This window comes from Eubalaena glacialis, chromosome 10 (assembly GCF_028564815.1).
Source record: "Eubalaena glacialis isolate mEubGla1 chromosome 10, mEubGla1.1.hap2.+ XY, whole genome shotgun sequence".
In the NCBI taxonomy this organism is placed as follows: Eukaryota; Metazoa; Chordata; class Mammalia; order Artiodactyla; family Balaenidae; genus Eubalaena; species Eubalaena glacialis.
In genome coordinates, this window is record NC_083725.1 from 116,436,136 (window position 1) to 116,460,439 (window position 24,304).

The 24,304-nt window shown below is 46.9% G+C and overlaps 1 protein-coding gene and 1 non-coding gene across 4 annotated transcripts; both read left to right on the forward strand.

Moving 5' to 3' along the window:
* The first annotated feature begins 4,895 nt into the window (after positions 1-4,895).
* On the forward strand, positions 4,896-5,002 carry LOC133100204 (U6 spliceosomal RNA). Its single transcript, XR_009702442.1, has one exon. It is a non-coding gene; the product is annotated as a U6 spliceosomal RNA (small nuclear RNA).
* A 3,592-nt stretch (positions 5,003-8,594) lies between these two features.
* On the forward strand, positions 8,595-24,294 carry RBM14 (RNA binding motif protein 14). Of its 3 annotated transcripts, none has more exons than XM_061202101.1 (3): positions 8,595-9,055; positions 14,595-16,059; positions 16,835-17,718. In XM_061202101.1, exons 1-3 carry the CDS (start codon positions 8,719-8,721, stop codon positions 17,040-17,042), a joined length of 2,010 nt encoding a protein of 669 aa, XP_061058084.1. In that variant the 5' UTR covers positions 8,595-8,718; the 3' UTR covers positions 17,043-17,718. The 3 variants fall into 3 exon arrangements, with proteins under 3 accessions (XP_061058084.1, XP_061058085.1, XP_061058086.1); XM_061202102.1 differs by having other exon boundaries at positions 14,595-14,705; positions 16,835-16,952; XM_061202103.1 differs by lacking the exons at positions 14,595-16,059; positions 16,835-17,718 and adding an exon at positions 24,206-24,294.
* Positions 24,295-24,304: the final 10 nt, after the last annotated feature.

The following is a 24,304-nucleotide window of genomic DNA, read 5'->3' on the forward strand; positions in this document are numbered from 1 at the left end:
GGGGTGACTTTTATGTTGTATGAATTATATCTCTTTTTTTTTGGCTGCGCTGCATGACTTGTGGGATCTTAGTTCACTGAGCAGGGATTGAACCCTGGCCCTCAGCTGTGAAAGCGTGGAGCCCTAACCACTGGACCGCCAGAGAATTCCCTATATCTCAATATTAAAAAACCATTTACATTAAAAAAGCAGTAGAGGGCTTCCCTGGTGGTGCAGTGGTTAAGAATCCGCCTGCCAATGCAGGGGACACGGGTTCGAGCCCTGGTCCGGGAAGATCCCACATGCCACAGAGCAACTAAGCCTGTGTGCCACAACTACTTAGCCTGCGCTCTAGAGCCCACGTGCCACAACTACTGAGCCCATGTGCCACAGCTACTGAAGCCCGCACCTAGAGCCCGTGCTCCACAACAAGAGAAGCCACCGCAGTGAGAAGCCCCAGCACCGCAACAAAGAGTAGCCCCTGCTCGCCGCAACTAGAGAAAGCCCGCGCACAGCAGCTAAGACCCAACGCAAAAAAAATACTTTGAAAATTAATAAATTTTTATTTATTTTATTTTTTTAAATTAATTAATTTATGTATTTATTTTTGGTTGTGTTGGGTCTTCGTTGCTGCACGCGGGCTTTCTCTAGTTGGGGCGAGCGGGGGCTACTCTTCGTTGCGGTGCTGGGGCTTCTCATTGCGGTGGCTTCTCTTGTTGTGGAGCACGGGCTCTAGGGGTGTGGGCTTCAGTAGTTGTGGCACGTGGGCTCAGTAGCTGTGGCTCGCGGGCTCTACAGCACAGGCTAAGTAGCTGTGACGCATGGGCTCAGTTGCTCCGTGGCATGTGGGATCTTCCCAGACCAAGGCTTGAACCCATGGCCCCTGCACTGGCAGGAGGATTCTTAACCTCTGCGTCACCAGGGAAGTCCTAAATTTTGATTTTTATCTAAGTAACATAGGTACACAACTTAAAAAGTCAAATAGTACTACTATGCTTATAATGAAAAAGAGCAATTTCTGTCCCATCTCTTCCCAAATCCACTTTCTAGAGGTAACAGATTTCAACTCCTTTGGCCATTTCTCCTAGAATTTACCTCCATATTTTTAGACAACATGACTGTATTGCTTTTTTAAAAATTTATTTATTTATTTATTTATTTTTGGCTGCATTGGGTCTTCGTTGCTGCACGTGAACTCTCTCTAGTTGCGGTGAGCGGGGGCTACTCTTCGTTGAGGTGCACGGGCTTCTCGTCGCGGTGGCTTCTCTTGTTGAGGAGCATGGGCTCTTGGTGTGCTGGCTCAGTAGTTGTGGCATGTGGGCTCAGTAGCTGTGGTGCACAGGCTTAGTTGCTCCACGGCATGTGGGATCTTCCCGGACCAGGGCTCGAACCCGTGTCGCCTGCATTGGCAGGCTGATTCTTAACCCTGCGCCACGAGGGAAGTCCCCCTGGTCTTTTTTTTTTTTTTTAAATAATAAATTTAGTTATTTATTTATTTATTTTTGGCTGTGTTGGGTCTTCGTTTCTGTGCGAGGGCTTTCTCTAGTTGCGGCGAGTGGGGGCCGCTCTTCATCGCGGTACGTGGGCCTCTCACTATCGCGGCCTCTCTTGTTGCGGAGCACAGGCTCCAGACGCGCAGGCTCAGTAGTTGTGGCTCACGGTCCCAGTTGCTCCGTGTCATGTGGGATCCTCCCAGACCAGGGCTCGAACCCGTGTCCCCTGCATCGGCAGGCAGATTCTCAACCACTGCGCCACCAGGGAAGCCCCAGGTCTTTTTTTTAATATAAATAATTTTTAAAATTTATTTTTATACAGTTTTTAAAGGTTATACTCTGTTGACTGAAAAAATAAAATAAAAACGCGCAATTTGAAAGTTGAGAGTTACGTTTTTCCTTTTTTTGGCCGCACCACGAGGCTTGTGGGATCTTAGTTCCCCTACCAGGGATCAAAACCACGCCCTCAGCAATGAAAGCATGGAGTCTTAACCACTGGATCGCCAGGAATTCCTGAGAGTTCTATTTTATTCGGCAGACATTCTTAGGACTTCAAGCCCATGAGATAGCATCTCAAATAACTCTGAGAGACTGCTCCAAAGAGAAAGGGGGAAGAGCCAGGATACATAGGAGTTTTTGCAACAGAACCAATGTAGTCAGAACCTCAAAAGATTACTTGATAATAAAAGAAAACCAGATATCTCAAGTTAAGGAATTTACCACTTTTCTATGTATGGGAAGATGCAAGTGTCTGGGCTCACTGAAACGGGGGTAATGTGATGGCTGATGGCTGTGAAATCCTTTGTTTACTGATATGGCAGGCAATAATTTAGTTCTCAACTCCATTTAAAGTTATTACAAAATATTGGCTATACTCCCTGTGTTATACACTACATCCTTGTAGCCTGTCTTACGCCCAATAGTTTGTACCTCCCACTTCCCCAGCCCTGTACTGCCCCTCCCCCCTCCCCACTGGTAACCACTAGCTTGTTCTCTGTATCTGTGAGTCTGCTTCTTTTTTCTTATATTCACTAGTTTGTTGTATTTTTTAGATTCCACATATAAGTGATAGTATACAGTATTCCTCTTTCTCTGACTTATTTCTTAGTATAATGCCCTTCAAGTCCACCCATGTTGCTGCAAATGGCAGAATTTTGTTCTTTTTTATGGCTGAGTAGTATCCCATTGTACCTATATATCATATCTTCTTTATCCATTCATCTGTTGAGGGACACGTAGGTTGCTTCCATATCTTGGCAATAGTAAATAATGCTGCTGTGAACATTGGGGTGCGTGTATCTTTTCCAAGTAGTGTTTTTGTTTTTTTCCAATGTATACCCAGGAGTGGAATTGCTAGGTCATGAGGTAGTTCTATTTTTAATTTTTTGAGAAACCTCCCTACTGTTCTTTGCAGTGGCTGCACCAATTTACATTCCCACCACCCGTCTGGACCTCCAGGGAATTCCCTGTGTTCTTTCTGACAATATCCATTCTGACAGGTGTGAGGTGATAAATCAAGGTGATTTGATTTGCATTTCCCTGATGATCAGCAAATCAATTTATCGCTATTCACCAGGGAAATGTATTGCTTTTCCTTACTTGCAGTTTTGATACTGTCTGTTGAATTCTATGCTAGGATGAATTCTGCTGCAAGTAGCAAGAGTCCTAATAGGGGTCAAAGCAATTAAGACATTTAATTATCTCATAAGATAAGCAGTCTAGAGGTTTGAGGATTCAGAGCCAGTCCAGTGGCTCAGTGGTGTCAGGACACTGTGTCACCCTGACCAGTACGTTTCTCTTAGCACCCCCCTCCCATTTTGGTTGCAGGCTGACTGCTACCACAGCCCCAAGCCTCCGCTTTTCACACCCTTACATAGGACAAGGTGGAGAGCAGGAAGGAAGGGGGTCGAAAGGGGAAAAGTTTGGAACAAGATAATATGAGTCCATGCTGTGAAAATATCTTCATTTGTGTTGTTAAAAAAACAATTTACAACTCTATTCGTTTCCCGTAGCTGCTGTAACAAATTACCAAAAACTGGGTGGCTTAAAAGAGATCATTATTCTCTTACAGTTCTGGAAGCTAGAAGTCGAAAATTAGTACTACTGAGCTGAAATCAAAGGTGTCAGCAGGGCCACAGTTTCTCTGGAGGCTCTAGGGAAAAATCCTTGCCATTCCTTGCCTCTTCCAGCTTCTGATGACTGCTGGCATTCCTTGGCTTGCGGCCAATCGCTCCAACTTTCAAGGCCAGCATCTTTAAAACTCTCCCCGCTCTGTCTTCCCATCACCTTCTCCTTCTGTGTATTTGTGCCAAGTCTCCCTCTGTCTCCCTCTTATGAGGATACAGGTACTTGCATTTAGGGCCTAATCAAGTAATCGAGGATACTCTCCCCATCTCAAGATCCTTAAATTCATCACATCTGCAAAGACCCTTTTTCCAAATATGGTAATACTTACAGGTTCTAGGGATTAGGAACTGATATCTTTGGCCTACTACAGTCACCAACTAAACCAAGAAATTTTTGGTTTGTTCATATAATTAACTGAGATGTCCTTGTAGGTGAAAAATGTGTTTAGGGGCTTCCCTGGTGGCGCAGTGGTTAAGAATCTGCCTGTCAATGCAGGGGACACGGGTTCGAGCTCTGGTCTGGGAAGATCCCACATGCCGCGGAGCAACTAAGCCCGTGCGCCACAACTACTGAGCCTGTGCTCTAGAGCCTGCGAGCCACAACTACTGAAGCCCGCGTGCCTAGAGCCCGTGCTCCGCAACATGAGAAGCCACTGCAATGAGAAGTCTGCACACCGCAACGAAGAGTAGCCCCCGCTCGCTGCAACTAGAGAAAAGCCCGCGCAGAGCAACGGATACCCAACGCAGCCAAAAATAAATAAATTGATTAATTAAAAAAAAAATGTGTTTATAATTAGAACCTAATTTGTTTTATCTATTTATTATTTTATTTATAAACAACAAAGTATTTTTAATGCAGCCTTAACGGATACTGAGTCTCTGATCTTTAAAGGGTTTGGGTCAGCCTGGCCTGGCCTGGCTCATCCTGAAGAATCCTCGGCAGCTCTGACACTATTTGTTGATGGATATTTCTGAGCTTGATCTTCCTGCTAATCCTCATTCCTCACACTTGGCTCTGAAAAATATAGGGCTATTTAAAAAAATCACATGTATCCCCAACGTTGAAGTTTTGCTTTTCCAAAGGATGTCTCTTCAGGATCTAAAGGCCATTTCAAGAAGACGGCTAAACCTGCACTAGCCAAGATGGCAGCCACTGGCCACATGTGGCTACATACTGAACACTTGAAATGTGGCCCGTCCAAATTGAGATGTGCTGTAAGTGTACAATACACAATGTATTTCAAAGACTTAGTTGAAGGAAAAGAATGTAAAATATCTTATCAAGAATTTTTATATTGTGCTCGCTTCGGCAGCACATATACTAAAATTGGAACGATACAGAGTAGATTAGCATGGCCCCTGCGCAAGGATGACACGCAAATTCGTGAAGCGTTCCATATTTAAAAAAAAAAAAAAAAAAAAAAAAAAGAATTTTTATATTGATAACATGAAGAAAGAATATTTTTTTAGAAATATTGGGTTAAATAAGATATATTGTTAAAGTTAATTTTACCTGTTTCTTTTTATTTTTTAAAGTGGATACCAGAAAAATTAAAAGCACATATGGGTTTCACATTATATTTCTATTGCAGTGTTCTGACTCTAAACCCAGGATTTTTTGGAACAAACATGGAACTGCCACCACGAATCCTTTTAAGAAAAGACTATGTGCCCTGGGTGTCCAGAGGTCTGCTGATACCCTGCTCTGAGAATAGCACCAGCAGTTTGGATTTGTGAATATATCAGAGTGGTATCAAAATGGTGCCCCTCTTTTCCTCCTTATAGTGTACTTTTTTAAATTATAAAAGAATTAGATGCTCATTGTTGAAAGTCTAAAGATACAGAAAAGCATAAAAAAATTAACCCCCATCTCATCCCATTGAGGTAACCGATATTATTTTTCTTTGCTGAAAAAATGTATGCATATTATATCAAGGGTTTTTTCACCTACAGCTTAGAAAGATGTAATGTTATATAATTACATTTTTTCCCTCTTAAATTATGGTCATCCTTCCATGTCAATAGATTCTGACCTATTTTTATTTTTAGAGGTTTTTTTTTGTTTTTTTTTTTTTGGCCTCGGGGCATGTGGGATCTTAGTTCCCTGACCAGGGATGGAACCTGTGCCCCCTGCAGTGGAAGTGCAGAGTCTTAACCACTGGACCGCCAGGGAAGTCCCCTGACCTATTTTTAATAGCAACATAATATTCCATCATAAGTCAATATTTCCTTATTTATGGACATTCAGGTTGCTTCCACTGCTTGCTACTACAAACAATGCTACAATAAATAAATTTATACCAATATCCTTATTGATGAGTTTTCTGTAGGCTAGATTTCCAAAGCAGGATTACTATGTTAAAAGCTCACTACATTTATTTATTTATTTATTATTTTTTGCCTGCGTTGGGTCTTCATTGCTGCGCGCAGGCTTTCTCTAGTTATGGTGAGCGGGGCCTACTCTTTGTTGTGGTGCAGGGGCTTCTCACTGTGCTGGCTTCTCTTGCTGTGGAGCACGGGCTCTAGGAGTGTGGGCTTCAGTAGCTGTGGCTCACGGGCTTAGTTGCTCCATGGCATGTGGGATCTTCCCAGACCAGGGATCGAACCCGTCTCCCCTGCATTGGCAGGCGGATTCTTAACCACTGCGCCACCAGGGAAATCCCAGCTCACTACATTTAAAGTTTTGATATTGGCAGAATACTTACCAAGAAGGATGTAGAGTTCACACTACATATGTAGTTCATAGATACAATCTGTGAGTGTAATTTCCTCACACCCTTACCACCAACAGATATAAATCTTTGATTTTTTTGCACATCTGAGGGGCGAAAACGTTCTTATTTTCTCAGGAAATTGCATTTCCCTGACTAGCAATGAAGTTTCTTGTTTATTGGCTATTTGTACTTCTTTTCCTATAAAATTACCAGTTAGCATCCTTGGCATATTTATCTCATCTTTTTTTCCTATCAACTTGTAGGAGTTCTTTGTACAGTATAGATATTAACTCTTTAGACTCACAAATTTGTATCTTCAGCCCAGACCTCTGCCCTGAACTCCAGACACATATCTAATTGTCCATTGGTATCTCCACTTGATGACTTAGAGGCATCTCAAACTTATTATGTCCAGGGAACTCCCTGGCAGTCCAGTGGTTAGGACTCCATGCTTTCACTTCTGTGGGCCTGGGTTTGATCCCTGGTTGGGGGGCTAAGATCCCACAAGTGGCGATGCATGACCAAAAACAAAAACAGACAAAAAACCAAAAAACCAAAAAAACAACTTACTATGTCCTGGTCATCCACAATGTTCCCTATCTCAATAAATGGCAACTCCATGTTTCCATTTACCTGGCGTCATCTTTGACTTTTCTCACAACTCACATCTGATCGCACAATCTGTTGGCTCTGCCTTCAAACTACTATATCCAAATCTGAGCACTTCCCCTGAATTCTACTGCAGCCACCCTGATCCATGTCACCATCATCTCTTTCCTGGATTTTTTTTTGGCCGTGCTGCATAAGGGTTCTTAGTTTCCCGACCAGAGATTGAACCCAACCCCGCTGCAGGGGAAGTGCAGAGTCCTAACCACTGGACCTCCAGGGAAGTCCCTCTCTCCTGGATTTTTGCCATAGTGATAACTGTTCTGAGCAAATGACTGTTTTCTCTTTGTTTTTACCCATTTCAATAGCAGCCAGAATGATACTTATAAAACTATGAAAGATAAGTCATATCAGATGAACCCCTCTGCTCTCTAGACTTCCGGCCTCACTAAGAGTGAAAGCCAAAATTACTTCAATGGCCCACAAGGTGCTACACCTCCTCCCCATCCTTATGCTCTATTATTCACTCTGTTCCCCCCTCCAGCCATACTAGCTTGTGATTCCTTGGACAGACATGCTCCTGCCCCAGGACTTCCTGACATGTACTTTCACGCTGGAATGATTCCCCCCAGAGGATGGCTTGTCTGCTCCCTCAGTTACTTCAAGTCTTTATCACTACCTAGCAGGCTACATGTTTTACTTGTTATTATCTGTCTCTCCCCACCATAATATAAGCTCCAAGGTCGGGATTTTTGTAACTTTTTGTTCACTGCTTTATCCTTGGTCTTGCCCCACAGGGTAGGTTCTCAAAATTTGTAGAATGAACTTGTAAGCAAACATTTCCCTGAACTTGTCACATGTTCTTGTTTTTGACGTCTTCTGCCGTGCGAAATCTTTTTATTTACATACATACAACCATCAGTTTTGAAGTTTTTCCTCTTTTATTTAAAGGCTCAATTTTTACCCTCTCAAGGACCGTTCTTTTGACTTAATTTCCTATTTTATTAAACTTTCTACTGTGGAAAATTTCAAACGTACACCAGAGATATATATCTCATTCCTCGTTTGCAAAGTCCATAAAAGGGAGAGGCGGGCTCTTATTGATTTTTCAGCGTCTCCAGCGTCTGCCAGGACCTCAGCAACCTCAGGGAATGTGTTTCCAAAGAATAAATTAATGGCACGAGGGTTTCTCCAGGGCAGATGCTTCTCAGGGTCCCCTCAGACCACAGGCGGCAGTCCTGGGAGTCGTTTGCTGAAGGAAGGCGTCTGTCCTGCTTTCTCCCGCCAGGCCGGGCCTTCCCGTGGACACTCGCCGCCACCTCTAGGCGCGGGTTTGGCCTAGGTTGCCAGAATGGGAGGGGCTCTGACTTCCGACTGAACAAAGTTTTTTCTTGGGGCCCGCCGATCCCGGCCCCACCCAGGCCAGAGGCCGCCTCACTGACTAGGCCTCTCGGCAGCCACTGCACTCCTCGCACGCGGATCCCCCTCTCCAGCCCTTCTTCCCCCTCCCCCGGGCAGTGGCGGTTGGTCGCGCGCAGTCGTCCCTCTCCCACCCCCTCCGCTAACGAGCGGGCTCCAGGCCCTCTGGGATTGGCTGCGCCTGAGTGCATTTTCTCTCAGCCTCTCTGATTGGCTGCAGGGCACGCGGGATCTGGGCTCCGATTGGCTAGGTCAGAGCGCCTGCGCGGCGGGGTTCTCGGTCGCCAGCCATTCCTGGGGAGGACTGCCGGCGGGTCAGACGTTTCGCCTGTCGCTGGAGGAGAGGTCCAGGCTCTCCGGGAAGGCGGCTGCGGCGGAAAAATGAAGATATTCGTGGGAAACGTCGATGGGGCGGATACGACGCCGGAGGAGCTGGCAGCTCTCTTTGCGCCCTACGGCACGGTCATGAGCTGCGCCGTCATGAAACAGTTCGCCTTCGTGCACATGCGCGAGAACGCGGGCGCGCTGCGCGCCATCGAGGCCCTGCATGGCCACGAGCTGCGGCCGGGGCGCGCGCTCGTGGTGGAGATGTCGCGCCCACGGCCTCTTAACACTTGGAAGATATTCGTGGGCAATGTATCGGCTGCGTGCACGAGCCAGGAATTGCGCAGCCTCTTCGAGCGCCGCGGACGCGTCATCGAGTGTGACGTGGTGAAAGGTAATGTGGAGGCGGGCGCGCGGGCGCGCGGGCGCGGGCGCGCTCGGGGCACACTGCTTGTTAGCCACGCCCCTTTCCCGGGGGTCGGTCACTGCGCGGTTGGCGGTGGGGGCGGGGGGAAGTCCGCGGGAGTGAGGCCGGAGGTGTTGGGGGCGCGTTGGGTAGAGCCACCCTCCTCCCGTGCGGTCCAGGCACCATTAACCAAGTGGGAGGAAGCGGCTCTGGGTGGGTGCGGCGGCCACTGTGAGCCGAGCTACGGGGCCGGGGACGCGCCTGAGAGACTTGGGAGGGTACCGGGGGCGCGCCTTCCACTGGGCTCCTGGGCCTGGCACCGAGCGGAGATTGGGAAGTGACGGGCACAAGCCGGATCATGGAGCGGGGAAGATTTCGCCACTTCCCCACTTCCTCTCCAGAAGTCTGTCAGAGCAAGGGAAAAGGGAAAAGGTGGGGGCTGAACCCCACCCCCCCCAAGGCCACCGTCGTGTTCCCTCTCGATGAATGCTCCCGAGCGGAAGGTAACGGGGCCCTTGGAAGTTTCTTGGGCTGGGATCTTTTAGTATTGTGTGGCGTGGGTCTGCTGATGGGTATAGTTACTCGTGGGTACAGGAGGGGCCCCTTCCTAACCACTTTGGCCTTTCAGTATTGTTAGGCGTGGCAATTCTGTGCTTTCCAACTCCCTCAAACTTTTTTTTTCCCTTTGGGATCGATTTTACATCTATAAACTAGAAATCCCGACTTTTCGCATGTGGACGAAGGCTTGTTTTATGAAACGGCCTCTTCTGAGCAACTAACTGGTCAAGCCGGTGCCCTAGGGCAGTATCCTTTTAGAAACTTGGTGATTTTGCAAGGGGGCACACTCTGAGCGGGACGTGGGGACTTAATAGTCATCTTTGCTTGAGTAGTCTAATTGTCAGGGTAGATCCCTAGTTTGCCTTCGAGAAGAATATATCACCATAATTTAGGCCTGACCTCCTTTTTGGGACTTAGTTGACTTTTTTCATAGTCTGGGTTCTTATTCCTAAGCTCTTTTTCTTTTTTGTTGGCAAGATTTGGAGGTATAGCCCTTGTGTATGTGGCCAGTTTCTGTTCCACTTGGGAACAGATCAGAGTTAACTTTGCCTTGCTGTCTTCAGGGACGCAACCTGGGAGTGAGTATCTGATCCCTTGCTCCTGGTGTTGGATTCATAGCTGCTCATACCCTGTGTGAGAAGTTTTGAGGATAGTAAATAAATTTGGGAGCAGGTGCTTATTCATTTCCACCAAGATACATCTTTTGGGTCATTCCTTATCCTTTCCGTAACTGGGGGAAGTGTGAGGGTTGCAGTCTCCACCACTAGGAGTAATTCCTTCTGCGTTAATACTGCATTTTGTTTTCCTCAACTCAGGCTATGCAAATTCATGACTATCTGGAATCAGGCTTTCCTGCTGGGTGCTCTGATGAGGCAGGCTGTATGGTGCATGAATTTTTGCTTTTATTTAGAGTGAAAGAGTGGGAAGGGCATCAGATTGGGGCCTGGCCAGGAAATGTATATGACTCATTATGAGAGTTCTGTGTTTGATTGACCTATTACATTTTTTGGTGTGGTTCTTAGACAGGGTGGCTACTAGATTGGGAGTCTAGAAACTTGCATCTGAGGGGACAGTCTCTATGGAACTCATTGGTCGAGAAGCCTCCTTTGGCTTGGTAGAGAAAGCTAAAAATTTGCCTGAATTTGCTTGGGACTGACACCAAGTGACGGTGGGGGGGTGGTGGGGTGAAGTGTGTAACTGCATGTGGTTTTTAGAACTCCTGGCTGTTTCCTTGTGAGAGTTAGAGTGAAAGTTTTGCGCATTTTGTCCCTTTGCGAACATTTGATTGGCAGAGATGCACTGACTTCCTTAGGGAGTGGTGGTTAGCTGTTGTTTGTAGTTATGCTGATATGTAAGAGAGTGCCTGATAATACTTTGATGTAAGGGACTGTGGTAAAGATTTGAGGATCATGTTCTCCACTGATGCCTTTCTATTTGGAGTGAAGGAAAATGAAGTTTTTAAGTTGGGAATGTAGTAGAAGAGACTGGCTCTGGTTCTATAAATAGCTTACTTATTTCTTGGTCTGGGAATGGGCACTTGATTGAGTCATCTTGTGTTGGTTGTCAGGTCTTTGAAAAGCACAGAAGCTTGGCATTGCACAGGACAGCCAGTTCCGTTTTATTTCACAGGGGGAATAACGTAGTTGCTTGGTTCCCGGAGCTTAGATATGATTTGTAGAGTAAAAATTTCCATAGCAACAGCAGATTGTAACCACTCTCCACAGCTACATTCTGTTGGGTGTTCAAGGATGAAGTCTGAGAGTTGCTGAGAGCTTTAGGAACCATTTAGATTTCATGAGAAGTCTGAAAGGCAGAATAGGAAAACTGTTTTCTTTCCTTTGTTGTGGGTGGCCATTCTTTCCTCCTACATACAGCTCTGTAGTTTCAAATTAGAATTTTTACTCTTCTGAGAAAAGGAAAACTCATTTTTCTGGATTCTCTTAACTTTGGTACTGGAGGAATTGTGATGTCACCAGACCATTAGGATAGCTCTGTAAATCATTGCCTGCTAGTCCCTTTAAATGCGATGGATTTCCTTCGGGGGTCACCGTTAACTTGAACTACCTCTCTAGGCAGGTGGGTCCCTGGAGTTTGCTAGATCTTTCGTTTTTCTTTATTGTCCTAGGAGTAGTTAGGTTCCCGGGCATCTTCGGTAGGGCTAGGTCTGGGTTTAGCTGCTCACTGTGATAAGGGTTAGTTAGCCCTCATGTGATGGAGTCAGCTGGACAACCTATTCGCACTTCCCTCCAGTATCAGGCTTAGAAACTCTCTGATATAAATTGGATATAATTGTATCTGATGGCTTTCTTTTTATCAGCTATATAGCTTATCTGTGTGGTCAATTGAATTGTACACATGAAATCTCAATTTTCAAGTTTCACAAGTTGGTCTCTTAATAAAACCCAGCCAAGTAGGGCATAGGGAGTAGGTAACGTGACGTCCTATTGCTCTTGTAAACCCATTGAAAGTTTTTGTTGGGTGTTTTTTCCTAGCTTATTCCAGTCCTAGGAATTTGTGGATAGGTTAACCAGCAATGTAGTATGGTTCCTTAATATTCCCTCATAGTGCCTGAAAGTTTTTTTTTTAATTCCCTTTAATCTGCCTACACTCTTGCTTTCTGCTGGCCATTGCATTCTCCTGGTGGTAGGGTCAGCTCAGCCTTTGCTTTTAAAGAGATCTGGGACCACCAGCATTGATTTTTAGCTCACTGTACCCAAACTGGAGGTGAGAGATGAGAGATGAGAGGACAGTTCTGGTGCCCTGTGGCTAGGCCGAAAGGAACACTTTTCGCTTTTTGCAATTGGTAGATGAAGAATCAGGTTCTGGCCATAGGGGTGTGAAGACAGAGTTGTGATACTTCATTTTGTTCCTTTATCGTCTCTGACTAGTTCCAAATTTGCATTTGCAGATGATACTGTATTTCTTGTGTTTTATTAGAGATGAAAGATCGTGTCTGTAGGGAACTAAGCCTGTGGTTGTTCCTAGGCTTGAATGATTATCATGATTTTTATCATTATATAGCTATTTATACTTTACAAGGCATTTTTAAAAATTTTATTTATTTATTTATTTATTTATTTATTTATTTATGGCTGTGTTGGGTCTTCGTTTCTGTGCGAGGGCTTTCTCTAGTTGTGGCAAGTGGGGGCCACTCTTCATCGTGGTGTGCGGGCCTCTCACTATCGCAGCCTTTCTACAAGGCATTTTTATCATCTCATTTGAATCTTCTAACTCTGAGGTGGGTAGAACACATTGTCAGATGGAGAAATAAATTGTAAGTTCTGTAAGAACTTACAGCAAGTCAGTGAACTGGATCTTCAGCTGAGGCATTTTAGCGCCTAGCCCCAGGATTCCTTTTGCTATACCACACTTCTGACTTCTACCTGTTGATTATTTTTATTCTTATTTGTATGAGAGTCACATTGGTGGCATTGCCGTACATCCAGGAAAATGGCTTGCTTTATAGGAACAGCTAGAGAGGGCATCCCAATATGAAAGTTTCTAGAAATTAGGACACTTGTTTAGAGGCCATTTAAAAGGATTTCTTATCAAGAATGGAACCTTAGTAATTTCATCTAGGTAATTCATTTCCTAAGGTGATGTGAGAGAGATGGGGTCCTGGTGCTTGGACTTTAAAAGTAGCCACAGGTTCAGATGGGGTTAAGTGCATGGCCTTACTTAACACCAGCATGACCTTTTTCATTGTTCTTCAGATTCTGCTTGCACCATTGTGGTTTGTGAATTTGGATGTGAACAAGAATTTCTTCCTATTACTTCGTTTCCTAAAGTTTTCTTGTTCTATATGGTAGATGAGTAGGACTTTGAGATCAACATCCTGTCTTAGAGGCTTTCCTACCACAGCTCATTTAGGACTGAATGAGGACCTGAGGGGTAACCTGCTTAGCAGAGCCTGCTAGCTGCGGTAATTGCAGCTTCTTGCTGTGAAGCTGAGAAACCAAATCTTTTCTGTGAACAGAAGCCCAAGGGGTAAGGAATACTTCTGTCTCTTGATGAGTAACCTCTGATGTAATGTAGCCTGGGGGTGAGGGGCATGTGTGTGTGCCTTGAGCCTGAACTCAGCCAGGAGGCTCAGTTTCCATTCCCACATCTTATTGGCTTACGTGGGGTCCAGCTTCTCCCCTTCTAAGCTTAAATGTCTAGTCTTAATACACAATCCTGCCTTACACATTGATTTCTCAGGGGTAGACTGGTGTAGTGAAGAGGCATGGAGAGCTGGGATTCTGTTCCTGGGTCTGACACATTGTTTTGCGGCAAGCCATATAAATTCTCTGAGTGTGTTTGCCCACCTGTAAAATGGGATAATGATCCTTTGCTCTGCCTGCCTCCTGGGGTTGTTGTGAGGCCCAAATGAGGTCCTGTGCATGGAAGTGCTTTGAAAACTGGGAAGTACTGTGGGAAAAGGGGAGATCATACTGGAGGAATTTCATGGACTGTGCATTGCAGTGTAGCTCTCCTGCCTTAATTGGACCCTGGGCTGAGACACGGGTCATTCCAAGACATAAGTGGTCATTTCCAGTGTTTGAGCGTTAAGCCTCAAAGGTGAACAGTAGTGTTTGGTGATCTTGGGATAGACAATACTGAGTAATTGAGTGATCCAGGAATGCTTTCTGCTTTTTGTCTGCTCGTTTATACTTACAGGAGATGTGAAGATTTTTATCCTGTGTTGCTGTTCATCTTTGCTCTTTCTTCTCTCACCAGGAAGTTGGGTGAGGTGGCAGGGGGAACGGGGAGAATGGGAAGAAAGCCATAGACAAAGCTGCCTGCTTGGGACAGTCAGAAGCTTTGTTATATGGGAGCCACATTTTATGACCTACTCCTGGAGAGGAGGGTTTGGAGGCCTGGAGGTAGCTGGCAACAGCTGGGTGCTGTTGGTGTGTCCAGTTTGGGACCCATCAGGTAGCATGCCCTGCCCCCCTAATTGCTAACCCTCTGTCTGCTGCTTTATCAGACTACGCGTTTGTTCACATGGAGAAGGAAGCAGATGCCAAAGCCGCCATCGCGCAGCTCAACGGCAAAGAAGTGAAGGGCAAGCGCATCAACGTGGAACTCTCAACCAAGGGTCAGAAGAAGGGGCCTGGCCTGGCTATCCAGTCTGGGGACAAGACCAAGAAACCAGGGGCTGGGGATACGGCATTCCCCGGAACTGGTGGCTTCTCTGCCACCTTCGACTACCAGCAGGCTTTTGGCAACAGCACTGGTGGCTTTGATGGGCAAGCCCGTCAGCCTACACCACCCTTCTTTGGTCGCGACCGCAGCCCCCTGCGCCGTTCACCTCCCCGAGCCTCGTATGTGGCTCCTCTGACGGCCCAGCCAGCCACCTACCGGGCCCAGCCCTCAGTGTCACTGGGCGCTGCCTACAGGGCCCAGCCTTCTGCCTCTTTGGGTGTCGGTTATCGGACTCAGCCCATGACAGCCCAGGCAGCCTCTTACCGCGCTCAGCCCTCTGTTTCCCTTGGGGCCCCATACAGGGGCCAGCTGGCTAGTCCTAGCTCCCAGTCTGCCGCAGCTTCCTCGCTTGGTCCATATGGTGGAGCCCAGCCCTCGGCCTCGGCCCTCTCCTCCTATGGGGGTCAGCCAGCTGCGGCTTCTTCGCTCAACTCCTATGGGGCTCAGGGCTCCTCCCTTGCCTCCTATGGTAACCAGCCATCCTCTTACGGGGCGCAGGCTGCCTCTTCCTATGGGGTTCGTGCGGCTGCCTCCTCCTACAACACCCAGGGAGCAGCTTCCTCCCTAGGCTCCTATGGGGCCCAGGCAGCCTCCTATGGGGCCCAGTCTGCAGCCTCTTCACTAGCTTACGGGGCCCAGGCAGCTTCTTACAGTGCCCAGCCTTCGGCCTCTTATAATGCTCAGTCTGCCCCATACGCTGCACAACAGGCTGCTTCCTATTCTTCCCAACCTGCTGCCTATGTGGCACAACCAGCTACAGCTGCTGCTTATGCTAGCCAGCCAGCTGCGTATGCTGCACAAGCCACTACCCCAATGGCTGGCTCCTATGGGGCCCAGCCAGTCGTTCAGACCCAGCTGAATAGTTACGGGGCTCAAGCATCAATGGGCCTTTCAGGCTCGTATGGGGCTCAGTCAGCTGCTGCGGCCACTGGCTCCTATGGTGCTGCAGCTGCTTACGGGGCCCAACCTTCTGCCACCCTGGCAGCTCCTTACCGCACTCAGTCGTCAGCCTCATTGGCTGCTTCGTATGCTGCACAGCAGCATCCTCAGGCTGCTGCCTCCTACCGTGGCCAGCCGGGCAATGCCTACGATGGGGCAGGTCAGCCGTCTGCAGCCTACCTGTCCATGTCCCAGGGGGCCGTTGCCAACGCCAACAGCACCCCGCCGCCCTATGAGCGTACGCGCCTCTCCCCACCCCGGGCCAGCTACGACGATCCGTACAAAAAGGCTGTCGCCATGTCGAAAAGGTACTGTATGCCCCCCCGCCTCTGCCCCCAGCTGGGGCTCAGGGCAAGGGGCTGAGGTTGGCATGGGAGGGAAACTGGAGCCATCGGCCCCTCCCTTGGTCTTCTCTACTCCTGTGGGATGTCCAGAAGCTGAGGGGGGTGATGTCTGTGAACTTTCCTGGTCACCAGGGTTCAAGTGGAGCATAGTGCTCAGACTGGGGTGGTACCAGCTAGTCAGGCTGGGAAAAGTGTCACCTGTCAAGGCTGGCCCAAGTGCTATTGGAGCTACTGCCTGCAAGATTGTGGCCCGTAGTCTTTCCCACTGTCTGAAGGATCCTTAAGCCTGTTACGTGGTTGTCCTGGCCTTTGGTGGGGGTGGGTTTGAAAGAGTAGTCCCTTTGGCAGTCACTGGCTGAAGGCAGGGTGTATGTGGTGCGTCCACTCTTTGGGAAGTTGGGGACCTTGCTTTCGTCCGCCGTTCTGTTGGTAAACAACCAAGGTCTTTCTCTGCAGGGCCCAAGGGTGGGGTAGTTTGTTTGTGGTTTGGGAATGCGGACCAGAATCCACCTTGGCCAGTTCAGAAGGGAGGTCTTCAGTGGTGGGCTTGGTTTCCCACTGAGTTGGACCAGGCTTGATTTCTTGCCCTGGATAGGGTGTTGAGCCTTCTGACAAAATCTTGTTTGTTGGAGACCAATCTGATTACACCCTCCCTATCCCCATTGGCATCTCCCCCGTGCCCACCTGGAGCCCTCCCCTCAATTGTCTCATTCACCAACTGTCTTCTTCTCTCGACTAGGTATGGTTCCGACCGGCGTTTAGCCGAGCTCTCTGATTACCGCCGTTTATCAGAGTCGCAGCTTTCGTTCCGCCGCTCGCCGACAAAGTCCTCGCTGGATTACCGTCGCCTGCCCGATGCCCATTCCGATTACGCACGCTATTCGGGCTCCTATAATGATTACCTGCGGGCAGCTCAGATGCACTCTGGCTACCAGCGCCGCATGTAGGGCCATCCTGGGACAGGGCTCCACAGGGAGGGAAGGAGAGGAGAGGGTGGGGTAGGGTGCAGACGCAGGTTATAACCACTGGCCCATACCTCTCCTGTTTGCGGTTTTTCATCCCCTCTACCATGTGGGCCTTCCCCAGGAGACGATCCTTTTGAGTGTTCGGCAGTAACCTACTTTATTCCTTCGCCTCAGCAGCAAATCTTGCTACTGGCTCTAGATCTGCGGTTCCCCTCTCCCCTGCCTCCCGTCTCCCCAGGATGGGAATTTCTTTTATGTTTTTATTTTTTTCCTGGCTCCCTTTTATTTTTGTGCGCGATATTTAAGGTCGTCTGGATGGGGAAGCAACCTGCAGCTGAGGTCGGCGGCGCCTTTTTCTTTTTAGATGTGAGGGAGGCCAGGAAAGGGTTAGCTTAACCATTTCCTATGCGCCAAGCTGTGCCAGTTGTCCAGGGGGCCCTGACTTTGTCCCTCTATAGACTGTGTTGAGACTGAGTTCCTGTTGGGACAGTTGGTTGGTATATGTCCAGATCCCTACTGACCCCTGATGTTCTAGCTGATGCTGTGCGGCACGGTCCACTTCCCCATCTCCCCAAGTAGGTGGTGTTAGAAAACCTTAATTTTTTTTCCCTTTTGTATGGACTACAAATAAAACTTGGGGCGATTTGCAGTTTGGAAACCTGGTTGTCATTGTCTTGATTGCACTCAGTTTCAGAGAAGCCAATTTGACATCCAGGAAGACATGACAACTAAAGGGAGGGTGGCCAGAGAACCCAGGGCAGATGAGGAAAGGGGTTTGAATGTAGGAAGTAGAATGATTTCCCTGCTGCCAGAGGGATTTAACCCATCGTCGTTCTGCTAGTCTGCCATCTTTAGGACTGGAGAGTCCGGCCCAGGTTGCTTCAGCTTGAGTTAATCACACCAAAATGCAGTAAATTTACTGCCCATTTTCCTCGCCTGTACTTGGCTATTTTCCTTGACTTGTCTCCAGTTCAGGAAAAACCTGGGCTCCAGCAGGGTGGTTCTGGGGTTCGGCTTCTCAGGTGAGAAGTGGGGAATGGGTGGCTTTGGTGCTTATGAGGCTAGTAGGTCTTTCAGGCAGTGGGCTCCAGTGAGTACTGGGGCTGGGACCTGGGAAGGAGCCAGTAGTTGGGGTGGGGGGGTCATGTCACTGTCTGGTAATGCCCTGTGGTTGGGACAGTTGGAAGCCGGTATGGGGGATTCTGGCTGTAGACCTGGTATTTCGCATGTCGAACAACAGCATGGAGTGTCCTTCCTGCGTCCTGCCAACCCCTGTCATCATAGTCACCTGAGACTCAAATTCCCTATCTCCATTTGTTAGGGTTTCCAGATGTTTTCTTGTTGGGTTTATATTTGAAGGTGTTATGATAGACTCCGGGAAGGGGGTGAGGTGCAAGCATAACCAAATAGGGATGCTGCGATATGCTGAGGAATTGATTGTTTATACTTTAATTCTGGGACTAGGGGTTCAGAGGACCTGAGCACAAAATAAGACAATTCCAGCCATGGACAAGACAGAGGCTTGGGCTCTATGATGGGTGAATGAAAGACTGGTTGGGTAGGGTGGTGACAGGAAACTGACTGACATTCCTTTGGGAAAGGGGGCTTTAGAAATTTGATTTGGGAATCTGTTGGGGCAAGGTGATTTTGGGGGTGTGTGTGTCAGTCAAATGGAGTTCAGGTGGGTTCTCTTCTGCTTCCTTCACTGGTTTCTTGTGAACTTCCCTGTGACAGAGTAGTTTGCTCCAGGTGTTCTCTTCCCTCTGCCCAGTGGGCAAAAGTATACGGTCTTTGTTTAACCGTGAGCTCCTATTTGTGGATGCAAACTGGGGGTAATCTCAGGGATACTGAGGCTATAGCCTCCTCCTTTTCTTTCTGCTCACTTCTTTGCCTTCAGGTGCTTTGCTGCTCCTTTTCATTTGTTTGCAGGACTGGGAGGAGGGGGAATTTGATAGGTTTTTTGTCACTTTTCTGCCGTGAGGGTGGGGTAATCTCAGGGCCAAGCTAACAGGCTTAGCTCTGGTTATTTCCCCGGAAAATCAAGGGTTGGTTAATTGTAGTGCTGTGATTGTGGCCTGTGTATTTGTAATTACTTCTTTCTTTGTCAGTGGCTTTCTGTCATCTTTTTCTCCAGTGAGGGTTCTGCCACTGTCCCAATCCCATGGTTCCTATGAAAAATAGCCTAATGTGCTCTCGGGGCCAGTGCTGATATTTCTTTATTGCAGCCCAAGTTCTTCAGAGTGACCTGGCCTAGATGATCACTCTGCTTATTATCTTTAGGTCCTGATGCCCTTGTTGCCTCTGCTGCCAGGCTTCTCATTTAAGCTAGAAGGAGCTAAAGCTAAATCATTTGTCATTTTCCTCTTTCTTGCAGATTGTTTTAAAATTCCCTCCCTCTTTAAATTATGCCACCTGTTAATCCTATAGCCCACTCTTCATACTTTGCTTTTTGTGGATTTCTGATTTCCAGGGTCCTATAACTTGGAGACGGTTGGGTTGAATGAATGGGAGGATAGACATTTAATGTGTGTTTTGGGAGAGGTGGGTGGGAATATGCACTCCCAGTGTCCTTCAGATCTTTGCTCTTCTGATCTATCGCCTCTATAACTTGACCTTCATTGGAGAAGCTTTAGATGGTTTATTCCTGGAACAAGACTATGTAAAGGCTTCTCCCCTCTTCAGCCTCTTCTCTTCTGCGGTTTGGACCTTGTTTCAGATTCTGTCTGGGGTAGGCCTGGGGCCCCGTCCCTTGTACTGGAGGTAACGGCACTGTCACTGAGTGGTCAGCCTCCATGGGTAGGCTGCCTTTCTAGTCATGCCCGTCAGTTAAGCTCTGCCAGAGTCTGTGCGCAGACTGTTGGTTCTGCAGTCGTTTATCCTATCAAGCCAAGTCAGTTGACTATAATGTGGGATGACTAAGGTCATAATGAAAATTAATCTCCTAGATTTATGGACTAGTATGTAATGTAATAGGAGTTTGGGTAATAAAGAAGATAAGATGGATATGATAGGTGGAAAATTCTTATTCACCTAAATTCTATAGGAACCTTTAAAAAGATCATAAAGGGTAGAATCTAGTTTTCCAGGAAGAACAAGTTATTAATAAATGATTTCAAGTCTAGCTGTAAATCATTAGAAATATTGCGTGTCTGTAGTGCTGGAAATACAGTGTTCAGGTAGCTGAGCCCTTGGGCTGACCTTGGGAAATCGATAGTCCGGGGGGAGGGGGCAGGACCTATCTCGATGAACTAGTTACAGTTAATAAGCAATGCTGCGGAAGTGACAGGTAAGGAAGGAGAGGATGGGGCAGCCCCACTAGAGAAAACTGTGGAGATGGGATTTGTTTGATTTGAAAACTGACTTGGCACAGAGAGAATTACTGAGGGTGCTGGCTCTAAAATCAGGCTTACTGAGTTTGAATCCCGGTTCTGCCGCTTATCTGGGTGATCTTGGACATGTCAGGAATTCTACCTAAGTTTTTTCATCTATAAGATCAGGAAAATAGTTAACATCTATTGAACACATGCTTAAGCATTGTTAAAAGTGCTTTTCCCATATTTCATTTTACCTTTATTGCAACTCAAATGTATTAGGTACTTTTAAACCTATTTTGGAAATTGAGGCTGTAGGTTAAGTAACTTCTGAAGATCACATGGCTAGAAAGTCGTGGATCAAGGAATTGAACCAGCCATTTTGAACCATCCAGGACTGTTGGAGCAAATAACATGTAGCAAGTGTAGAGCCTCATATATAGTCACTGCTCATTAAATGCTAGCCATCTCAGAAATAAAGAGTTAGAACATTTTGGGGAGATTGGGATTGCGTAGGGGAGCACACAGCTGAGCAAAGGACTTTGGGTGTAGGTGTGAGTACAGCAAGTATGAGTAACAGTGAAGGAGGGGGATTTCTGTAATGAGTGGTACCTAGGTGTGATGTAGGCCACTGGACCATACCAGTTTTGGCCACCTCCAGTGTCAGACAACACTTGTGTCCTGGGGGTCAGATTCTCCTAGGTATGGAGAAGAAAGGTATGGAGTAGGGGATCTGCACAGACATTAAGGGGAGGCTTAAGAGTGTGTAGCTGGAAGTGGGATTGGAGGCTTAGGAAGCTTGCTGACTGGCCTAGTGGCTCCCTCTGAACATCCCTGGAGATTACTGGTTTTTAATTTGAGCCCTTATTATACCAGTAACTCATTTCTGGATTAGGAGCCAGAGTTATTAGGTATGTAAGTTGTATACATTCCTAAGAGTGTGAAACAAATAGATTACTTATTCACATTTGAGTGGTCTACACTGACAACAGTGTTTCCCCCTGAATTTGGATTTGTTTCTCATTTCCCTTTCAAGAGTCCAGGCTCCAGCCTCTTTCATCTCTTCAAGATGTGGAGCCAGAACATATTTATGCTTGGCTTTGAGAGAGAGGTTAGATGACTTTGGACAAGTTGCTTTATCTTTTAATTTAGAGGCTTGTTAACCTGATCAGAAGAATCACCAAAGTGGCCATTTGCAGTGTTCCAGACAAGGTGCTTTTAAAACATCCGATTCTCTGTAGTTGGCGTGGTAAGGTAGAGGATTTGGACCAGATATCCTTAATTTAAAAACGCTTAATTTTTAAGTATTTTGGTAAAATACAGTTGGGAAAATGAACATCAGTATGGAGACACTGGAGCTACAAATCTCCCTACCTAAAGCTTCATTTTGCAGCATTTGTCAAACGTAATCCTGGTGATCAGAAGCTGTAGCATGTTACCCCTGGCTTTTGGGCTTTTTATGTTTGCGGGAGACTGGAAAGTATACTAGGTGATAAGAGCAAAAGGGCTTGTTTTTAGTACTAAGTGTCCATGTTCTTTTTTTTTTTTTTTTTTTAGTGTCCATGTTCTTAAGCTGATACTGCAAATCCAAAGTCATTTCTCTCCTCTTGGTTATCAAGAATTTAACTCATGCGTTATCTATTTGTTAAGTTAGTCAACAAATATTTGAGTGCTTACCATGTGCCAGGGGCAATTTTAACACAGGATAATTAGTAGACAACAAGAAAAGGTCCTTGCCCCTGTAGAACAAGTATTTGCTGGGGGCAGTGTGTGGGAGGGAGTCAGAAAATGAATGAACAAATAGGATTTCAAGTGGTGGTAAGTATTTGGAAAAACAACATGGAGTCATGGGATAGAGTTCCAAGGTGTAGTGTTGGAGTGGGGGGCTGTGTTTAGATGGGGTGGCCAGCGAAGGACTTGGAGAAAGAACATTTCAGTCTGAATGAGCTTGGGACAAAGGGGCCAGTGTGCTGGAGCATAGTTGGGGTAGGGTGTGTTAGGGATGGGGGTAGGAGAATTGTTACAGAGATTGGGAGATTCTGGCAACAACCAGATTGGGTAGTGTGAATTGAAACTTTTCCAGTTGCCATGGGTTTTAATTTAAAAAGCAGGGGAATGATTTAATGTGGTTTACTCAGTTGGATGAGCTTGCAAAATGAAACAAATATAACTGGACCTAGAGGGCTTTCAGAAGGTAAATCAAGAATATAATTATATCAGGGGGTGGGTGTGGGTGGTGGTCTGCAAACTGGCCTGAACTGTGATCCCGAGAAGATTTCTATTCCCAGTTTTTCCCCTTTGGACTTGGAGAGATTCCTAGTTTCATAGAGTAAGCTGATCTCATATGCTTTGGTATTTTGGAAGAAAGTTTTATCTCCAAGGCTATTAGGACAAAAATTTTGGAAGATCAAACAAAGGAGCTGAAAGGATTTCTATACCAGATGTGTTTCTCTGCGCACATGGAGTTGTGACCACCTCCCGATGATGCAGGGCCCCTCCAGAGGGCACACTTGAAGCTAACATGCAGTTGGTTTTCTTCATCACTGATCCTTTGGCCTTTATTCAGAGCCGCAGTGTCAGCATCAGGATCCACAATGAAAACGGACCAAGATTAGTGACCACTACATTTGTAAATGTGACATTTTTAGATTCCTACCTTTTCCCACCCTAGAATAAATTCTTGACCAATTACCCACCGTTTGATTTCTGAGTCACGTCAGGTTTTATAATCTATTTCCGTAACTTTGACTTCACCTTTCTCTTTATGATCCCCACCCCTTTTGGGGGGGCTGCTTTGAACGGTAGTATGTTCTGCTTTTGTCATCTTCACTCCTGATGATCCCTTTCCTCACTGCTTTTATCATGTTTTAAGTTCTTCCATCCCCCTTTTTAAACTCCCTCTTCAAAAGCTGCCTTGCAAAAGGGTCATTGCTTGTTCAATGAATTATGGGGTTATGTGAAGAAGCCAAAGGATGATAAAAAAATGTGATGAGGGAAGCCGGACCCTCTGGAGAATGCTGTTTTGATTGTATTTTGCTTATAGCTGGTTGTGACTTAGGCTCTTCCCTCTAAGGTCGGTTCTAGGAGTTTAAACCTACAGCTCTGGCTGATGGCGCCCAATAAAATAAAACAAAAAACTTTGCTGCTCTAGTTTTTTCTCAGGGCGGGGTGGGGGTGTATGCGCAATCTCCACGGTCACACAGAGAAGCCTTTTCTTCATCTTGGACCCCGGGAGGCTGGTTCCTTGAAGGAACTTGTCTCTTCGGCGCCTCCTGAGTAATGCAGCCCTCAACAGAGCCGACGTCGGGGCCTTTATACCCTAATTGAAGCTGAGCCCATTAACCGTTTTCAGAGTTCCTTTCACCACCTATGAAAGTAGTTTCAATGTGGGGGTAGCTCTGGGACTCCCAGGGCGCCAGTGCGGATTCTTGGCCAAAGGAGGAGGTTGGTTTCTTCAGGTGGGAAGCTTTGCTGTTTTTCTTACCTGGCTTCTGGGTCTGCGTAAGCTACCGCCCGCAGCACCCTGGCTGCGAGGGGGATGGCGTTTGGGAGATTAGAGGGAGAAGTGTGGAGTAGAAGGCAAAATGGAGCGCACGTGGAGTGGCGAAATGTGGAAGCGTAACAAAGTTGGCGCCATGAAGCTAAAAACCACCACACCGGATCCCTACCTCGCTCCGCCTAATGGCGGGCGGAACCCCGCCAGCGAAGCCCACGTTGGTAGTTCCTCCCTCACGCCGACCTTCCATCCAATCAGTGACCTCAGTTTGTCTAGAGAGGTGCTCATTGGCTTTCGTATAAACTCTTTGGGGTTACTGACGTTTCCACCTCTTCCAGGCCTCAGGTAATTGGCGTTCGTGGTAACCAATCAGGAAGAGGATCTACGGGAACGCCTGCCTTTTATTTTATTGAACGGCCAATCCGGTGGTAGGTTCA